This window comes from Triplophysa rosa, linkage group LG15, assembly GCF_024868665.1.
Source record: "Triplophysa rosa linkage group LG15, Trosa_1v2, whole genome shotgun sequence".
NCBI lineage: Eukaryota > Metazoa > Chordata > Actinopteri > Cypriniformes > Nemacheilidae > Triplophysa > Triplophysa rosa.
The window spans coordinates 6,137,174-6,157,608 of record NC_079904.1 but is presented as its reverse complement, the minus strand read 5'-3'; the positions used below and the strand labels follow the sequence as shown (position 1 = coordinate 6,157,608).

At 36.3% G+C, this 20,435-nt stretch overlaps 1 protein-coding gene across 2 annotated transcripts in view; it reads left to right on the top strand.

The window, feature by feature from the left end:
- The window catches only part of cnih3 (cornichon family AMPA receptor auxiliary protein 3), a 28,273-nt gene extending 8,276 nt beyond the window's left edge, over nt 1-19,997 (top strand). The window contains exons 3-6 of one of the 2 annotated variants that reach the window (XM_057353675.1): nt 610-657; nt 12,286-12,398; nt 14,329-14,472; nt 18,744-19,997. In XM_057353675.1, coding sequence (XP_057209658.1) covers nt 610-657; nt 12,286-12,398; nt 14,329-14,472; nt 18,744-18,771 — 333 coding nt within the window. In that variant the 3' untranslated portion in view covers nt 18,772-19,997. Of the gene's footprint in view, nt 1-609; nt 658-12,285; nt 12,399-14,325; nt 14,473-18,743 lie in introns of both variants that reach the window. The other variant, XM_057353674.1, reaches the window with a different exon arrangement.
- The last annotated feature ends 438 nt before the right edge of the window (nt 19,998-20,435 follow it).

Sequence of the window (20,435 nt, the reverse complement as noted above, 5' to 3'; positions counted from 1 at the left end):
GACACGGATGGTCCCTTTAGGTTCATTTGGTATCGGTTACTCTCCAGTCTTTCTCAATTAACTCGGAGTTCCAAAGAAAATAATTTTGCTCTGGCATTTAAACATGAACCCCGACTGAATCACTTAGCTGAGGGAAATGAAGGGCACTTCAACAGACAGAACCATTACTAATGCTGTTTTATTTTGGCAATAGAGGGTTTTTAAAATACCCCAGCAAGCTCAAAACAGTGGCGTCAATGTAAACAGTTGTTCCTTTATCTTAGTTGGTATAGCAGGACGCTAAACGCACCAAGTCAGGTTCGATTCCTGTGCGTCTAACAAATGCATGCTACAGCTTTTCTTCCTCCTTTTAAAAAACGCTTAGAAGTAAATGTGCTTTATTTTGCTATCCCATGCACATTTAGTTTAAGTTTATTATCTGCATTTAGCATTGTTTTTACAGCTGTCCGCGGGAGACCTAATGTTGTTTTCATGTTAGTAATATTATTTTTGCTTCAGATTTCTCCTGCGCTTGCATTTGTGTCTGCTTCAAAGACTATAAACCATTGTTTCTTGTATAAACCATGTAGATGTTATGGGAGATCAAATGCATCTTTTTTCTTTCTACAGCGTGAAAGACTTCGGAACATTGAGAGGATCTGCTGCCTTCTGCGAAAGGTACTGTAATGTTATCTCTGCCAACATTACATTTGAACAGCTTTGTTAGCTGCACCTCTTAAAATGATTTAAATGGTGTTTGACTGAACCATAATATCGTATCCTTAAAGGAGTAGTTCACCTGTCAAATCGTTTGTAAATGATACTTGACTTTATCTCCTCACTGTGGTTAGAAATGTCTGTAAACATACATTTTTAAAATATTAATATATCTATATATTTATATGAACACACAAGACATAGTGGTCTGTTGAACTTAGCATAAAATTGAAGTTCAATGGTGTTTTAATTTTTATTGTGATGTGTATCCGAATGAGAAATGTGAATGGAATGAGGGAAAAATGTAGGGCAGGAATTGATTACAATGTTTGGGAACTGAGTGTTGTAAGTTGGACGTCTGGCCAGATACTCTACATAGCCCCATCCTTGCGTCCAAAGACATACATCATAAAGAGAAGAGATGTCCTCTGCGAAAATGATGAATAAAGCATTTTATATTGTTTGCCATTGATGACATTTTAATGAAAGGTGTATTATCAAATTTCCCACACTTTAATATGGTTTGAAATCCAGCTCTAAGCACATCTCAAGCGCTGTTATCGGGGGCCAGAAGCTGTTATTTTCAATGGATTGTGCCAACATCAGCAGAACACCTTACAGCCGCCTTCATGAGCAATATGTCTCATCACATAAGGCTTGTCTTGAGTCCCAGCTGTTCATGTGCATGTGCACACACCAGAAAAGGATTCTGCTGTCACAGTTTCACCTGACTGCAAGTAGAAAGAAAGAGGAATGCACTTCCTAAAAAAATCCTTACACGGTAACATTGTGAAATGTAATGTTGGCCAAATGAGGACTTGTATTATGTATTAATAGTGTGCTTGGACTGAATCGTTTTCTTATTTGCTTGTTGTTTTTTAAACCTTTCAAAAATATTTTACATTCACACAGAGAAAGGCCTAATGATTTTTGTATATTTATTATATATAAAAGGGATAGTCGCAGTTATTTTATAGCCAATATTCTGCATGCACACCTGTAACCGCAAAACTGTCAAAATACATTTATGCATTTTATAGATTATTTTAGCCAAAGTGGCTTACAGCTCATTTAAGATATACATTACTGTGTGTTACCTTGGTGTCAAACCCATGACCTTGGCATTGCTTGTGCTATTCTGTTCAGGAGCTACAGGAACAGTAGCATTTATTCATAGGAACATAAAGCATTTTCTGTATGTTTGGTTCTTTGCTTTAAAGCTGGTGAGCGAGTGACATCTAAGCAGTTTTTTAGATTCTCTTGTGCCTGTGGTTTTGTCATTTATTATCATTTCTAATTATCTTGGTTGTAAACACTTGGTTTAAGGCTTGTATCACATCCCACTGGGGTGAGCCTTTGCCTGACTGACATGGGCTTACTGATAATTTGGCAAGGATCTTTGTAAATCCAGCCAGAGAGTATTTAACAAATATCACTCAAGCAAGAGCTATGCTGATAATGCTTTTATAAAATACTTTAATAAGAAGTTTCCGCCAAACAAGATTATTGATTACATTTTTCTGTATATCTTTTGATGAGTAAATCACTCTTAAAGGAACAGTTCACCCAAATATGAAAATTCTGTCTTCATTTACTCACCCTCAAGTTGTTTCAAAGTTGTATATCTTTGTTCTGATGAACACAGAGAAAGATATTCGGAGGAGTGCTTTTAACAGAACAGTTCTTCGCCACCATTGACAACCATAGTAGGAAAAAATACTTTATAAATGTCATTGTTCTGTTGAACACAAAAGAAGATATTTGGAAGAATGTAGGAAAGCAAACAGTCCTGGGGCACTTTTGACATTTACGGATTTGGCAGACGCTTTTATCCAAAGCGACTTACAATACATTGCATGATACTATACATTTTTGTTTCTGAATATGTGCAATCCCTGGGATCGAACCCATCACCTTGGCGTTGCTAGCACCATGCTCTAACCACTGAGCTACAGGAAAGCTACCATTGTAATTTTTTCTACTATGGTAGTCAATGGTGGCCAAGAACTGTTTGGTTACAAGCATTCTTCCAGATATCTTTCTCTGTGTTCATCAGAACAAAGAAATTAATACAGATTTGGAACAACTCGAGGGTGAGTAAATGATGACAGAATTTTTATTTTGGGGTAAACTGTCCCTTTAAATAAGGTATTCAGGACTAGTGTGACGTAATATTCAGTAAGTTTTTCTTTTATATTGTAGGTTTAGTATTTTTCACAACCCACAACACATTTTTTCTTACATTGTTCGGCTAGTATAAATGTCAGTCTGTGGCAGTAGTGTCATTTTGTGTCGTGTGAGGATGAGGCCTTCACCAAAACACATTGAGCATGAATCTTCTAGACAATCGAGGAGGAAATGGAGCTTCGCTGGGGTGACTGGTAGTCAAAAAATATAATATACTTATGCTGAGTCACCCAGAGCTTCTTTGCAAACCACCGGCATATTTTTAGACATCTGCTAACACTTACACTACTGTATCTTCCATGATCTGTAATTTAGGTCCTCGTGCCAGTTTGTTTGTATCTTGTTCTGTTGTACAGTAGCATTTGTTATGGTGCATTCATACATTGTATTCATACAATAGTTGCTAATAACTAAATTTAATTTAATTTATCTGCACATCATTGGCTAAAGCTGTCAGGGAATTCAATGGAAATGCAAACCAGTGTTTATATTCTAGAGTTTAGGTGGTTGATATTAATGTGCTTAATTTGAACAAACAACATATGAAAGGATAATTATTTGTCAATCTTAGTTAAAGAACTGATGAGATCATAAGTTTGACTGTTACTTTTCTGTCAAATACTGTCTCCTGAATACAATTTCGACAATCTATGAATCACAATAAACATCTTTTCAAGTTCCGCCCCAGCAGTTTCATTGTTGTGACCATGTCTTTCTCTTAGTCTAAGCTTTTTTCCCCTAAATTTGAAGGACAAGGTCAATAATCGAGCAGCCAATCAGAGGCCTCCGCTGGGGAGTGTGGCGTAATCCCCCATGGTTGCCAACGATGTGCGTTTGTTGTTCAAATGAGAAGCTGCTTTTTGATGTTGCAGTACAAACGTTTCTGTCCCGCACTTCACACTCGCATTCATCACCAAAGGCATTTGCGCAGAACATGCAATAACTGAGCATGACATATTTCAGCTGAAAGGCGGAGAGTTGGTAATAAAAGACCTGTATGCAGTGCAGCAGCCTCTCTCTTTTTATTTGAATCCCATAATGATGATGATAACGATAGTCGACCTTTATGAAAATTAAAGGGATGCTTCAGGCTTGAATCAAAATTTCCCCATGTTTTACTTACCCTCAAGGCATCCTAAATGAATGTGACTTTCTTCTTGAAGAATGATGCAGTCGGAGTTATAATACCACGTATACTTTTACTTCCAAGCGGTAGAATGGGAGTGAATGGGGGGCAATTTTTTGAAGCTCCAAAAAGTGCATCCATCGATCAAAGAACGGCTCGACACGGCTCCGTGGTCTTAACAAAGGTCTTCTGAAGCGAATCGATGCGTTTGTTTAAGAGAAATATCCATATTGACAACGCTATTAACGATAATGTCAAACATCCGCTGCAGGCGAACGAGAGGCTTGTTTTTCCGGCAAATGACGCAGGCGTGTCGTAAGTTCCTGTGACGAACACAGCATTTTTCATTTTCAACCAATAGAAACACCGCCACCTCTGGGCGGGCGCTTTCGTCACCATCATTTAGCGGAAAAACAAGCCTCTCGTTCGCCTGGAGCGCATGTTGGACATTATCGTTAATAACGTTGTCAATATGGATATTTCCCTTAAACAAACACATCGATTCGCTTCAGAAGACCTTTGTTAAGACCACGGAGCCTTGTCGAGCCATTCTTTTATTGATTATAACTCTGACTGCATTATTCTTCAAGAAGAAAGTCACATTCACTAAGTAAAACATGGGGAAATTTGGATTCAAGCCTGAAGTATCCCTTTAACCATGGTTTAACTATAGTAACCAACAGTTTTTTTACTTCATTTGTTGTTAAATCATAGAATCCACAAAGATATCATGGTCTCACTATAGTAGCCATTGTTTTTACCTATGGTTTTTGTATGATTTTATGGTTATACAAATGGTAATGAATCCACCAACAAAAAGTTTAATTACACTTTTTTTACTATAATAAAATCATCGATCTGTGGCAGTAGTGTCACAACAAAGAGAACTTCTAAAATATTGTATATAAATATATCAAGTTTACTGAACACTCCATCTGCCATTAGTCTGCCAAACAGATAGTCCCACCCACAAAGTTACGCCATTGGTTCCGCTAACAGAGCTGTGAAATTTTCACAGCGCATTTCTCTGAAAGGAAAGCCTTATGTTCAAAGGCTATTTAGTCATCTTTCTCTCTGCAGGGAATGAAAAGAGCATTCTCCTTTGTGGCTTTTAAAAATAGCAACATCTGAGTGGTAATCAGACAGTATCTTGTCTCTGTGTGCATCTTGTTAGGTGTGAGACATGGGTGTGCAGAGGGCAGCAGGCTATTAGACTGTCACGGCACTGTGGGACAATGTGCACTCATCAGAGGTGTGGCGGTACTGCCGCTCTATGGTATAATTAACTCTGGCCTTAAAAAATCTGTGTTCTACTGTAACTTTCAGTTAGTGTAACCCTTCCAGCCTGGTGCCATTGTCTCTTAACCAACGCCTGATTTCATTTGCATGTTTGTCATAAAACTTTTACTTTTAGTCAGTGTTAGATTTTTTTAATTTTAAGGATAGTTATTATTCATCAATTGTACAGTACAATCCCATATTATTGTATTGTACGCTTGTATTGTATATTCTATAAATGGTTTCAAGAAAGTTTAAAGGCCCTTTCACACCAAAACGATAACTACTGTATAAAGATAACTAGAACAATAACTAAATTACCAACAGATGATTATGTTTTATTTTTTATTTTATAATGCCCCTGCTGCACATTTTAAATGTGCAAGCACTTTAAAGCTACCGTTTGTAAAAAACCGCCGCTAGAGGGCGCACGATCAAAACTACAATAATGCCGTAGCTTGATGACGCTGTGAAGGAGCGTGGAATGATGGGATCTGTTGTCTTCAACTCCACCGCTGATGGCCATCAATCAGACGGGAAAGAGAAATCATGTTAGCGGATGAGGTTAAGTTTTATAAATGTCGCGAATAATTGTGGTCTATAAATAAGTGACGCTAGGCACTACTTCCGCATTTGTCCACGACACTGTTGTCATGCGGTTTCTACGTCAGTAAAGGCGGTAACAAAGGGTAACACGGATATGACGCCATTGACCGGCGACTGCACAGCCCCGTGTCACTGTTTAGAATGGCGATTTTTTTCACGATTTACAAGTAGTTGGAAACATTTGAGATATTGTAAGTACTCAGCTGAACAAAATATATAACATTAGCCTAGTGGTTTTTGGATATTTTACTGCAAAATTGTTACAAACTGCACCTTTAAATGAAAATGTTATTTTTGTTTCAGTGTCATGGGTCATCAGCTCAGTAAAAAAACTTTCTGAAAGTGATCCCAATGATATTGTTCCCCTGTATTCTTATCATTATTCTTGTGCTGTAGTTTTAAATGTAAAATAATTTTTACAACTATAGTTATCTTTATAGTTATCATTCTTGGTGTGAAAAGGCCTTGAATGCATTGTAACTGTACTACCACAAAAAAACACAATGACAGTAGCGGTTAAAAGTTTAGAAACGCTTAACAGTCTTTTTATCTCAAGGTTTACACTTCAATGTTTGTAATTACGTTTGTAGACAAAAACATGTGCCAACATATCAATTTCTTGCTTTAGAACAAAATAAAATATTTTTAATGGATGACTTGGACCAAATAATGATGAAAAAGCAGCCAATAACAGCTCTGAATAGATGGGAACTCAAAAAACGGACACCCAGAGTGAGACATCAATTAGCTGAATGATAAAATGCCAAGAGAACGATTTTGCAAATTTTAGTTAAATGGTTGCCACGTTGAATATGCTGAAATTTAACATGCATAGTTTTGATTAATTTCCACAGTTTGAATTTTGCTATTCTATAGTTTTGAAGAGTTTACTTATATTCTAAAAGGTGGAAAAAATAAAAATATAAAAGTAAGTGTTTCCAAACTGAACTGTATATATTTTTTATCCATTCTGGGAACTCGTACAGAAATAAATGACCTTTTTCTTAGCATATCATATATTATAGTATTACTGCTAGGAATTGTTGTGATGTCAGCATGGGACCCTGCTTCATTTTGAATATGCTAAATATCTTGACCTTTTCAGCCTTTAAAAGTAAATTCGTTTCTAATGTTCATTTCAGCCACGGCATCCTACCTCACATGTGTGAATGTAAATCTTGAATAGCGTAATGGGGAGCCAGTGCATATGCTATGCTGTCTCATGGGGATAGGTGTTCTTTAAAGAGAAAATATGTATAATTCTTTGCTGCAGTTAATTATTAGCTGCTATTGAAAGAGAAAGACAGTAATTGGAGACCAGCGGTTCTTTTGATCTGCAGAGGCCGAGAACATTTTTGCTGCTGCTAATCTGAGAGCTGCAGACAGATTTGTCATTGTAATACGGATAAAAAGATTTTTGAGGGTTTTCATTAATTTATGGTTCATGTGTGTGTTTCAAACTTTTAGTGGGTTTTAAACTACATGTAGTTTATTTGGGTCTTAGTATATTTGAGTATATTTGAGTTTTCATTTCTTAATCACGTCATTTGAATAAATCGAGCACCTGATTTACAAAATGAATTATGTAAACCATTAACGATTTTAAGGACTTTTGTGAATAATTGAAGAGCCGTTTTTGTGCAAAAAAGAATAAGAATGACTCATTTGAATATACGCAGCGCTGTGCTAAACCAGCGTAGATAGCCCCTGGACAGATGGTTGCTTAAAAATATAGCAAACAAAAAGTACAGAATTATTATTGTCCAACCCTCTCTCCAAAGCCACGTCTCCTCTTGTCAATTACCTCATGTCATGTTCACCGGTGACACATTATACTACCAAGTACATAACATACCAATAATAATGAACTTAAATTATTTACAATTTCATTTTATAGCACTTTTTTAATTATTTTCATATTTAATTCTTCTTGTGGTCACTTTCTAACACAATAAATGTTAATACATCTAACGGTATTGACACCTCCAGCCCACTGTGCGTTATGCTATTCCCTTTACATCTCTGTTCTTATTATATACATAGTGATGACACTTTCCCTCATTACAGACTTGATTCCTGCTCTGGTCCGCTCTGCGCTAATGGTGGGGCATGAACATAATGGGCCCCGTCCTGTCATTAGTCCTAAGTAGTGTTAATTGAAGAAACCTGCGGTGGCAGACTGGCGAGAATGTGATAGGAACAGAGGGTGAGAGAGAGAGAGAGAGAGAGAGAATGGGGATGTTAAGGACACTCCACCAAACCACTCAGCCGCAGTAGACCTCATTAGGTGACATAACTCTGAAGAGGCTGTTTCTAGCTCTTGTTCTTTAACAGTTACACTTTAAAATCTCTCAAAGCTCTGAGCAGTCCTTGGCCACAACCCCCATAATTAATGTATAGATATAACAATGGCATGGGACAAAGTGGCTTCAAGTGTATGACTGACATAAAAAGGATTTTAAACTCATACATAAAGATGTCAGATCTGAAAGAAATATTTTGCTCACATTTTAAGGGAAATGTGTTGTTCCAGCTTAGAGAAATACTGAAGACCATCTTTAATGGCATTAATATGCATTAAAGCAAAATCAAATGAGCAAGAGTGTTGTTGTACAGTATGGTTTTATACACAGTATGTGACACTGCTATGAAAACCCAGCTAAAGTCTTCTTTTCTGATTTACTGTTTTATACATAAAATCATGTAAAGAACATTCTGTAAATATAACTTTGATATCTTTAATACTGACTAAAGCAATGTTAATGATTGAAATCGAACTTTGATGCTCATTACTTTATAATTAGGTTGAGACTTCATCCTGAATTTTACAGAGAGGGTCCCATATCATGAAATTATATATTATATCGAAATTTTTCTATAAACATGTAGTTTAAAACTCTCCTGCAATTTCTTGTTTTGTTTGTTAATAAGTGCTTGCGAAATGAAGGACAGATTATTATGCCTGAAGTTATTTAGATGTTTAGAAGCCCTGAAGTCTAACAGATTGACTGATTTCAGATGGGTCCCTCCTGTTCCAGCCGCCAGTGTGCACTTAAAGATTATTCTGCATTTCCCAAATCTGATCTGTTTATGGAGTTAGTATTTTAAGGAAGTACTTTTTGTTTACATAATATATGTCTGTGAACTGTGCATATTAATTTTGTGTTTATAAACACATACCATACATGCATATATTTAAGACAAATATAAAATATACATGTATATATAATTTTATTTGAAATATAATTAAAAAATTGTAAATATAAATAAATACATACAAATATTTCCACTATATATACACATGTAAGTATATATTTTTGTGTTTATAAATACAAAATTAATATGCACAGTACGTAGACATATATGTAAACACAAACTTTTACTCTGGATGCGATTAATCGTTTGACAGCCCTACTCTAGTTGTTTCTTATCTGTATAAGTTTCTTTGTTTTGATGAAAACAGAGAAAGATATTTGGAAGAATGCTTGTAACCAAACAGTTCTCGGCCACCATTGAACTGGAAAATTGCAATAGTAGTCAAAAGTGCCCCAGAACTGTTTGCTTTCCTTCATTCTTTAAAACATCTTTTGTGTTCAACTTTTCCTTTAAATACATTTTACATGTTTTTACCTTTAATATTTAAGTATATTAAATCTAGTACTTTCTGAGCAGTAAAATATATGAACAAAAATACTTATAGAAATGACTATATTTATAGTTTAGGCTTGAGTATTAAAGGTAAAATATCAACATGTATTTATGAATTGTAGTGGAATAAAAAGTATGATATTAAGCTTTATAATGTTGTAGTCAAGATTTTTTTTCCAAAGTAAAAACATTTTGGTAAAGTAGGTATCTTAAAATGTACTTGAAGGAGCCGATAGCCTTGTGGGCTTTGGGCGACCTGGGTTCGATTCCCGTCTCGTGGTCCTTTCCCGATTCCACCCCTTCTCTCTCCAGCTTCGCTTCCTGTCCTCTCTCTCACTGAACTATACAAATAAAAGCAAAAACGCTAAAAATATATATATATATATTTTACTTGAGAGTAAAAGTACTGTACACCTCAGATAGCTCATGTTAGCTAAATTCTACATGAGTGCAATCCCAGAATGCATTGCGGTGAGCTCAATAGAACATTGATCGAAGTGAGAATTTTTCTTAAATGAACTCATTACTTATAAATCAATTACCGTTGTCTAATAAAAATGTATTTTACTCAATGTTTATGTTTGCTATTGTTCATGTATTTTCGAGTTAATTGGAACTATTTGCATGCCTTGCAGAGTCTCATCATTCACTTTCAGGGTTTTACGGTTAGAGTAGCGAAGCAGAACAGAGCCAGTGGCTTAAATTTACCATGGCAAGAAGATAACTTGTTCTTAAAAGAAAAATTAGGATTTACTTACTTAAAGTTTGAGAAGAGAAACTTTAAGTATGCCAATAGCACTTCACAATTCAACTTAAATTTTGAAAAAATACCCATCAGCATTTGCCATAAGCCAAGAGATAAACTTAGAGAAGCTTCTTTGTAACTTTTTATAGCTTCTATAACTTCAGGCTAAAATATGTTGAAGTCTTTCATTACTGTACATTTTTGAATTTGTTTAATATCTCCCTTGTTATGAAGAGGAGGATGTGACACAAAAAGAGGAATTAGTCCAGAACATTTTTATATACCAGGTATTTTTGTAAAGGGGGTGGGGTATTTTTAGACTTTTTTTGGAATCAAAAAGGGTGAATAGTCAGGACAGGTCACACATTAATGAGCTCTTTTACAAGGCTGACCTGAGCCACATTTGGTTTCGTCTGTTGAAAGGCCTCCACAGGAAAGGTTTGTGCCTTAGGATAGTGACTTCAATGATAAATGTCTTCTATTAGCCTTTTCATAGAAGTAAGCCCTCAGTTTGTATCATGAATAAACTGGATTTAATGGTTATATACTGTATTAGATAGTGCCTTCGAAAACCCATTTTACCTTATCTTGACAAATCAAGGCCTTTACACAACAGTGTCTACCTATTTTTATTAAATAACTCTTATAATAACTCTTACTAATAATGCTTGTGCTTGTATCTTCCACCACTTCAATGCATTCAATGCTTCAAGATACATTGTAACTTTGTTGGACTGTCCTGCCAAGCAAATACCACAGGGAACAGGCATTAGAAAAAAACTGTCAGTCACAGTAAAATCAAGTACAGCAACTTGAGTATCTGCCCTAAGTTTCCCCTTTCTTGTCCATTTGCAGCAAACTGGCACAGCAGTGATGCCAAAAATTGTCCTGTTCTTCCTCAGCTGAAGGTGAACTAATACGACCTAAAAACACGTGTCCTCAATGTTAACTGTAGTCATCAGACTTGTTCTCCAAACATTTACTGCTTTTAATCAAGTAGTCTGTGTCAAGAAGAACATTTCATTGAAACTCTTGATTTTATGCATAGGTCCACACAAAATCTGTGCCGGCAGAATTCCACAATATTAAAACGGCCATCTTATTTAACTTTTCAAGACATCCCTTTAACTCTTATTTGTTCTTATAGAGATGCACCGATACTAAATTTCTCCACCGATAGCCGATTATACAGAGTGATATCTGCCGATGCCGATTCTGAAGATTGAAGTTTTTTTTCTTTTTTTTTCTGAATGTTATTAATTCATGTAATAACTAATAATATTGAATATCAAACTGGTGATGTTTCCTAACATTTTCTATATACAGAGCACTAATTCTTCCCTTTTTTCTGTCCTCTTTCGATTGACAGGATATATCGGCCCGATCATCGTCTGTTTTTAAACTATCGACCAAAAGTGTGAAAAATTGCTTTTTTACAGATTATTGCCCAATATATATGTGCACCTCAAGTTCTTTATTAAATATTTTGACCAATAATTGGTTACCAATAAACGGAGCACTTTCCCTTTAAAAAATCAGCACACATGTAAATGACATAGAAGCAATGCAATGTAATATTTTACTGATCGCTGTCCTTCTGAAACCTTGTATGTCCAAATTCGCTGTTTTTCATGAAATGGAAAAAACACTGTTGACCTACATTTTAAATGATTACATAATGTGTTGTCAAAGTTGACAGGAACTTTATATTTTAGTTATAATAGTTTATATTGGTTAGATATTTGCCAATATAAGTGACAAACATAAAGGTTGACTAATAACATGACAAAAAATAAAAATCATGAAATATGGAGCTAAGGGGTTTCGAAGGACAGCAGTCATATAACACATCAATGTTCTTTCTTGAGAATGAACCAAGTGCAGTAAAGATAACAAAAATCTACTCCAACAAATCAAACCTAAATTTGAGTCACATGGTTAATCCTATTATTCCCAATGTGAAAGAAATATCTGATTTACTTCTCTATTCTTTGTACAGTTGGTGCTTCCAGAATACTCCATCCATGTACTCTTCTGTATCATGTTCCTGTGCGCTCAGGAGTGGCTTACTGTAGGCCTGAACATCCCTCTGCTCTTCTACAACACATGGAGGTGAGCATCTGAACCAGTCTTTAACTCTTATTAAAGTGTCATACCAGACAGATACAACAGAAATAGATATCCTGAGAAATCACAATTGTCTGGGCCATCCTGTTCTTTAAAGGGATAGTTCAGCCAAAAATGAAAATTCTGCTATCATTTACTCACCCTCTTGTCATTTCAAACCTGTATGACTTTCTTTCTTCTGCAAAACACAAAAGAAGATATTTTGAAGAATGTTGGTAACCAAAAAACATTGGTCCCCATTGACAAAACCAATGCAAGTCAATGGGGACGGTTTTCTGTTACCAACAGAAAACTGTGTGTGTGTGTGTGTGTGTGTGTGTGTGTGTGTGCGTGCGTGCGTGCGTGTGTGTGTGTGTGTGTGTGTGTGTGTGTGTGTATATATATATATATCCACAACACGGGACTTGCCGCACGGGAGTAAATTTCGTCTTTTACTGGTCGGTAACTTTACTTCAGAAGGAAGCGGGCGGTCTGACAGTACGTTAGCCTCGCCGCTCGCGACATCCTTTGACATCATACAGTGGTCGCGTGCACTCAGTTCCCTGTACTAAACAACTTGTCAAAGTATGTCCTGTGCATCCCGACCACGAGTGCACCTTCTGAGAGAACAGCTGGCTTTTGTGGGCAGAGTTTGGAGGAGAGGCGTGAACTGAAATGGTTGTCAGTCAGCATCAGTCAGAATTGCTTGCATTGGATGTTTATTTTCTTTAAATCATTTTGAAATGTAGCCTATAATAATCCAACAGTTTTCTTTTATTCGTATTTTTAGCATATAGGCCTAATGTTGAATGACACTTTTTAATGAAGTGTTTTGTTGTAGGGGTACAGAGTAACTTACATTACATTCTTTTAGCAGTCAGTTATAGGCCTAATATAGGCTATTCATGAAGGGAGTTAATTGACTTTGTTTCGCTCAATTTTATTTTAAGATATATTGTATTTTATTGAAAAGCAAGACAAATAATGAAAAGCACATTTTGACCATTCAGTTTATGCAATAGTTAAAAAAATAAAAGCTAAATAAATAGAAGAAATGCAAAAAAAACATGTTCAGTGTACGGTATTCGGCCTTTGGCCAAGTGTTTCATTTTTCTTCGGCTTCGGCCAAGAATTTTCATTTCGGTGCATCCCTACTTTTGACTATCATTGTAATTTTTCCTACTATGTTAGTCAATGGTGGCGGAGAACTGTTTTGTTACAAGCATTCTTCCGAATATCTTTCTCTGTGTTCATCAGAACAAATAAATTTGTACAGATTTGGGACAACTCTAGGATGAGTAAATAATGACAGAATTTTCATTTTTGGTTTAAATGTTTCTTTAAGGTGTGTTTACTCAATAAGATGCACTGTTTTTCGCTGAAATACTATTGCATTTTAAATAGAAATGTTGTGTGCTGAAGCAGCACAACCGTTTAGTGAATTTTCCAGTTAATTTTGTCTATGTACATTAGTCTTTCTCATTTCTTCCAGATGAATAATAGCAGACTCAATGTTTCATGGCACAGTGAAACAACTTGAGAAATCACAACTGGATCAAATGAGCTTCAGTCATTTTGCAGTAGAACGTAAAATCTTCCTTTAGGGTTTATTACAAAACGTTCAGAGCTGTGCTGAATAACTGCCATCACTCTCATAAGATGAGATCTTCCCACTCGGTCTTCTGTAGACTAATAGTGAAGAATAAAACACTGAAGATTTTCTTAAGTTGTTATCAAAAATCTACTAAACTGTCAATAAGTGAAATGTATAGGGAAAATAAAGAATAATTAGCTCAGATTTCACCAATGATGATCACCAACAACAAAAACAGATCATGTTTAAATCACACTCTCATGCTATATTTCCAGAAGCCCAAAGAAAGCGGACGGAACAGACTTTGTTCTACCCGCCTCTTGTTTTTCCCGTCTTCGGCAGGTACTTCCACAGCCCCACCGACACCAAGGAGCTTCTCTACGATCCGGCATCTGTCATGAATGGAGACACTCTGAAATTCTGCCAAAAAGAAGCCTGGTGCAAAATGTCCTTCTTTGTCCTCTCATTCTTCTACTATCTCTACTGGTGAGTGCCTTATAGTCTGTCTGCTATAGTGAAAGCAATCTTGAGCCTAGCACAGCAGAGATGTATATGTAAACATACAGTATATTTGAATTGGCAAGGACTTGGATGGCGATGGGAACATGCCTTTAGGTCGAATTCCAGAAATCTTTTTTCTTCACATTATATCATGTCACATTAAATGTTAATGCACAGATATAAAAAATGCACATATTCTAGGTTCACCGTTCATGCAAACAAGTCTGAGACCTTTTGCACGATTAAAGGCAATTGATGTGTGTCGGGACAATTTTGTATTCTACATTATTTAACACTATTTGCTCCTGGAATGGGATTTCCACATCTATTGGAATCCATCACTTTAAAGATGTGAAACTCGTTTTTCTGGACACCATAACCTGTCAATCTCACACTGCACGAGTGTTTTGACAACACAAAATAACACAGTCTAACATTATATATAACTTATTATTTTACTAGTTTTTATACATAAACCATGAACTATTACTACAGATGGTCAAATTTCATCAAACTGATTCGAGTGCTGATGGATGTCCTCTTTATGCAAACGCCAGCCTCTTCTGGCCTTTCTGACTGTAGCGCTTCTCTGCCCTCCTCCGCTGGCCTCCCTGCGTTGTCTTTGGTCGATATTAACTAACGTTTCATTTCGACAAATAAAAATATACTAAACTTAAAGCGTGAAAAATCATTTGCGTGCACATATCGTAATGTTTAACGTGGTGCTGTAAATTGACTTGCTGCACCTAACCTAATGCGGTTGCTAATGTGATGTAATCACCTCAGGGGTCACGATCGAGGGGGAGGAGATTCCAAAGACTGATGGCTTTTTATTTGCATGGTTTTATTTTTAACTTAACTAATATTTTGTTACACTTATTGATTAAATACGCTATTCCTAATAAAAAAAGATTTCTGGAAATCATCTTGCGACCCCACCCTCGCGGCCCCGGGGGTCCCGACCCCTACTTTGGGAATCCCTGATTTAGAGTTTTGTTTACACCAGCCATTATGATGATACACAATGAGCTACAATGGATTCTATATTAGAAACTTTTTATTTTGTGGACACAATGTTATACAGTTTGTATAAACATTTCAAATAATTCCTTTGTAGCCTCTGATTTAATGCATGTTGTCCAATTGTCTTCAGATCTTAACATTTTCTAATGTACTTTCTAACCCTTTTACAGATCAATTGCAAATTCAATATCAGCGCACCGGGCCATCCCCATCCAATTACAATAGCTGCTCTGCAGTTTCCTTTTTTCGAAACACCATTCAAACCTAATGAGTCAAGAAAGAAGCGTGCCGCTTTGATAAAAGTGAAACGGAGAGATTTGAGGAAATTTCACACTAGTTCTTCTCATATGTTTAAACTTCATACGAATGGCAAAGGCACATTTTTGGAGCACAGCTCGCCTTATACTATTCAGATCTTTGCAGAACTATCAGGATCATGTCTATAATCAAAGATCAAATACAATATTCATTGATCTTCCTCACTAAAGCATGTTTTAAAATAAGCCTAGTCCTTAATAAAACAACACCATCTCAATTTTAAACATACTTATTTCTATACCTGCCTTAACACTCGATATTTCACATTTGCGATTTCATCTAAATAATATTCTGAGGTTAAATATGCATGCTTCATATGCATTGTATTGATGCGCTGATATAATTTCAAAGAGCATATATAAATCTACTTTCCAGAGATGACGTTTTGAAAAGAGTAGGAATATAAAGGGATTCACGCTGCTTCTGTTCTCACCCCCACAGGCTGAAGATAGAAGTCACGGCAAGAACTGCTTATACAAGTTTTATCATGGCAACCCCTTGTTATCTATTAATGCCCATGAAGAACATTCTGGTCTAACATTCATAGCCCCAAGTGTGAAATCAACATACATCAGTAACATATGGCGTTGCATTATAAATAAATAGTCCATATCATGCAGGACCTGCCCGGAGTGATTATCAAGATGGTGAAGCTGTCATTTTCCATACTGCCAGCAGCTTACATCTCCATGCCTCCACCAGCTGAGAGTGTATGCTGTGGTTTCAGCCGGATAATTTGGTGACAAGACGGCTGTTGTGTTTGTTGTTAGCTTGGAAGAAATGAACTAATTAAGCCGTTCCCTGACAGTATGATTGAACCCATGGGATGAGCTCATTTCACAGAATAGACTCATAGAAATGTGCATGAGGCAAAAAAAGATCATTTGAACAAAACTCACCAGATGGAAATTGGAAGTATGTTTGTAATGAAGTTCATTAGATTAGTGTAGAAGGTATCTAGAAGGCAGTAATGGTACCACATACAGATATTTACGTGGGGCGTTATGCAAACTACAGTGTGTAATATTGGGTGATGTGTTGCAGTAGATAAAGATCTGGGTTAGTTCATGAAAGTTGTAGGATTCATCCAAAGTGGTAGTTCATCCAAAAATAAAAATTCTGTCATTATTTAATCACCCTTATGTAGGGATGTAACGATTCACTCAGCTCACGATGCGATGCGATTCACGATTCTGATCTCACGATGCGATTTATTCACGATTTACTCACGATTTAGTTTTACAAAATGAGTTGGAACAAATTAGAAATGAACAACTTCCCTTGCATTATTTCTTAAATGCTTCACGTTTCTTTGTATAATAATTGTTTTTATTTCAAATAACAAAACTAAACTGCAATTTTAAAACAAATTAATAATAGAAAAAGTATAAGTAAAAGTATTTAATATAAACAACCTAATACTGTCTGTGCTTTTCTTGGATTTTTTTGCATTTAAGAAATATCAGCATGTCCACGTTTAGGTTTGCAGTCAAAATAGCGGCCCCTGCTGTTCAAAAAATGTATTGCGATTCAGTTCAAACCTCAACCAATTTGAATCGTCACACATTATAACCGATTTTCAACCGGCTCACGGTGAATCGTTACATCCCTACCCTTGTGTTATTCAAACCTTGTAACACCATGTCTACACTGGACTCGACCGGTGCGACATGACACAAGGCTTGTTCTAATGTGATAGTCGCATTGTGCCGCATTCAGTGTGGACAAAATTTTAAATTATAATAGATTCTAATTCGTTGTGTTGTCTTTTGTCGCGTAGCATCGCGCCACGCCGCGTCCGATGTAGACACGGTGTAAGACTTTCTTTTATCGAACACAAAAGAAGATATTTTGAGAAATCGCTCAGTGGAAGTCAATAGGGGATCATTGTTTGGTTACCAACATACTTCAAAATATCTTCTTTTGTGTTCTGCAGAAGAAAGTCATTCATGTTTGCAATGACATAAGGGTGAGTAAATGATGACAGAATTTTCGTATTTTTGGCAAACTATCCCTTTAAAACCGAAATCGAAACACCCTGCCAAATGCATATAAGAAAACTAGAACTAGCATTGTACCAGCAACATTTATACAGGAAAGAAATTGTTTTTGTCTTCATTTTCATCATAATTTAAGATGTACTGTTTGCAAATCTCTATGTAAATTTAATTGAAAAAGTTTTAGTCTTCTTGAATCTAGATGAACCAGTTTGTTCAATTGATTTGATTATTTCATAGCTTGCTGGAGGCTTTAGAAACTAAAATCCCTCTGATGTTTGTTTAATGGGCATTTTTAAATAGCTCTTTTAACACCTTCGAATGAAGAGATCAATATAACTTTGCAAATGGCCGACTCCCAAGCGCTCGTGCAAGTTGGTAGTGATGTCTGCTATCAATCATCATCAGGCAACAAAATCGGCAACATATAAAGCGAATTTAAATGTTCTCGCCTTCCACTCTTTAGTTTTTTATTTTAAGGTGCTTTGTGTCATTTTTTTGAGGATCTATTGTCAGAAATGCAATATAATACAACTATGTCTTCAGAGGCGTACATAATGAAGCGTTATGTTTTTATTATCTTAGAATGAGCTATTTCTATCTACATACACCGCGGGTCCCCTTACATGGAATTCTCCATGTTGTTTCAACAGTAGCCCTAAACGGACAAACTGCACTACAGAGCGTTTCATAAATACGTTATCTCCTTCGGCAAAGAAACCAAAACGTGACGACATCTTAGTCCTGTTGCAGCCACTGTAGCACTTCAAAATGGAGGAGGTGGGGTGGAAAGAACCGTTGGTTGTGATTCGTGACCTCAGCGCTAGATGCCCCTAAATTTCATACACTGGACCTTAAAGGGTTAACTTTGTTTATCTGCACACAATGTCAATAATGCTCGTTTGTCTTGTCTTCTAGTATGATCTACACATTGGTGACCTCGTAACAGAGATCTCGATGCTCAAAAGTCCCCTTATCATAAGATGCCGTATGGTTGAAAGAAGAGGAGACACGAGTTCAATCTGGAAGAGCATAACGACAGTGTTTGGACCTACAGATCAGACTTGAACCCCATCTTCCAAAAGTATAAGAGCCCGGTGTTGTTTACAGTTCTGACTCAATGCCGTAGATATCTCATGGACCTTGTGTGATACGGTTTTCACAACCTCACAGTAACATTTGCACAGATTGTCTCAGGCACAGCACAACACGTCCTTTACCACAAACCTGCCAACCTTTACACTCACTAAACGTAGCTTAAAATTCATGTTGGGTAACACGATTAAAAAAAGTCGGCTAACTTGAACAGCGAATGTTACATTTATACCAGTCACACGCTAGGACAATGAGTTTGAATACATGTTTGTAAAAAGCTTTTGTGATATATATTTTACGTGTATTTGTGCACTTCAAATGTAAGCATTTTTAATATGAAATACGTATATCTTGCATTACTTGTGTACATAGAGAAATTTGTGTAATGCTTTTCTGTGCTGGTGTCAGTTGGTTGAGATGTTTTTGAAGTTTATAATTACAAATGATGATATGGAGGCTTTATTGTAGAAAACAAGAGCCACTTTTCCACAATTTTGCACAAACGTTGTTATGAGTTTGCACAATAGATAGTTTTTGGTTGTGGTGAAAAAAACACACATTTATACACGCAGTATGAGTCTTCCAATATAATATAGTGTATCAAACTCTCACAGATTTTCACAAATGTTTATAAAAAAGGACAGCAATATTAACCAGAAAAATACAAGATATTTAAGAAATCAAGGAACGTACCTTATTAAAAATATATAATGAAGCATTTCTCTGTTTTCCACATATTCTCACTACACTATCTTTTGAACGCTAATAATGATGTTGTTGGATCAAACAAGCCAGTCATGCATCTAAACAAACTTCACAATTACTGTGTGCAATGCTTCTGTTAAGCACCATTCATAATGTATAATACTTAAGACATCAGTAGACAATACTACATCAATTTCTTCACAGTTGTAGGGGATCATAATACCAATCCCCAGCAGAAATTCTCATGTAGCCTGCTGTCTTTTGTATGCCTTATGTAGTTAAAGGATGACCAAACATTTTATATCCCCATTGAGTACGTGTTCACCCATCCAATTGTGAGTTAAGAAATTTGTATATGAAATAAAACAACTATTTTAAAACTGTTTTCTGTGCTTTCTTGTGCATTTATTAAACGTAAACGGAATCATATTAACCTCCGTCAGTCATCATGTGGTTATTTGACTCAATTACCCACAAAGCATTTCTCACATCTCCCGGAAATCTCTAAACATCCACCTAGGACGTCGATCATTGCACGCCTCGTATTTCTCGCGTATTCTAATTGACTCCTGTTTAAAAGACGGTTATTGGCTGCGTTTTCTGTTGCCAGGCTCTGTGTGGCGGTGACTGGCTGACAGATCGGTGACAGGCTGTCCTTCTGCTCCACATGCTAACCCTCCAAATCACTGCCACATGCTTTGTAATTACAGTTTGTAAAGGATGCATTTCTTTGCCAATGATCTTAACACTTTGCCACTTATAGTCGTGAAATGAACGTCAGATGTCTGCGGGTCCTGGCACTCCGAAAGC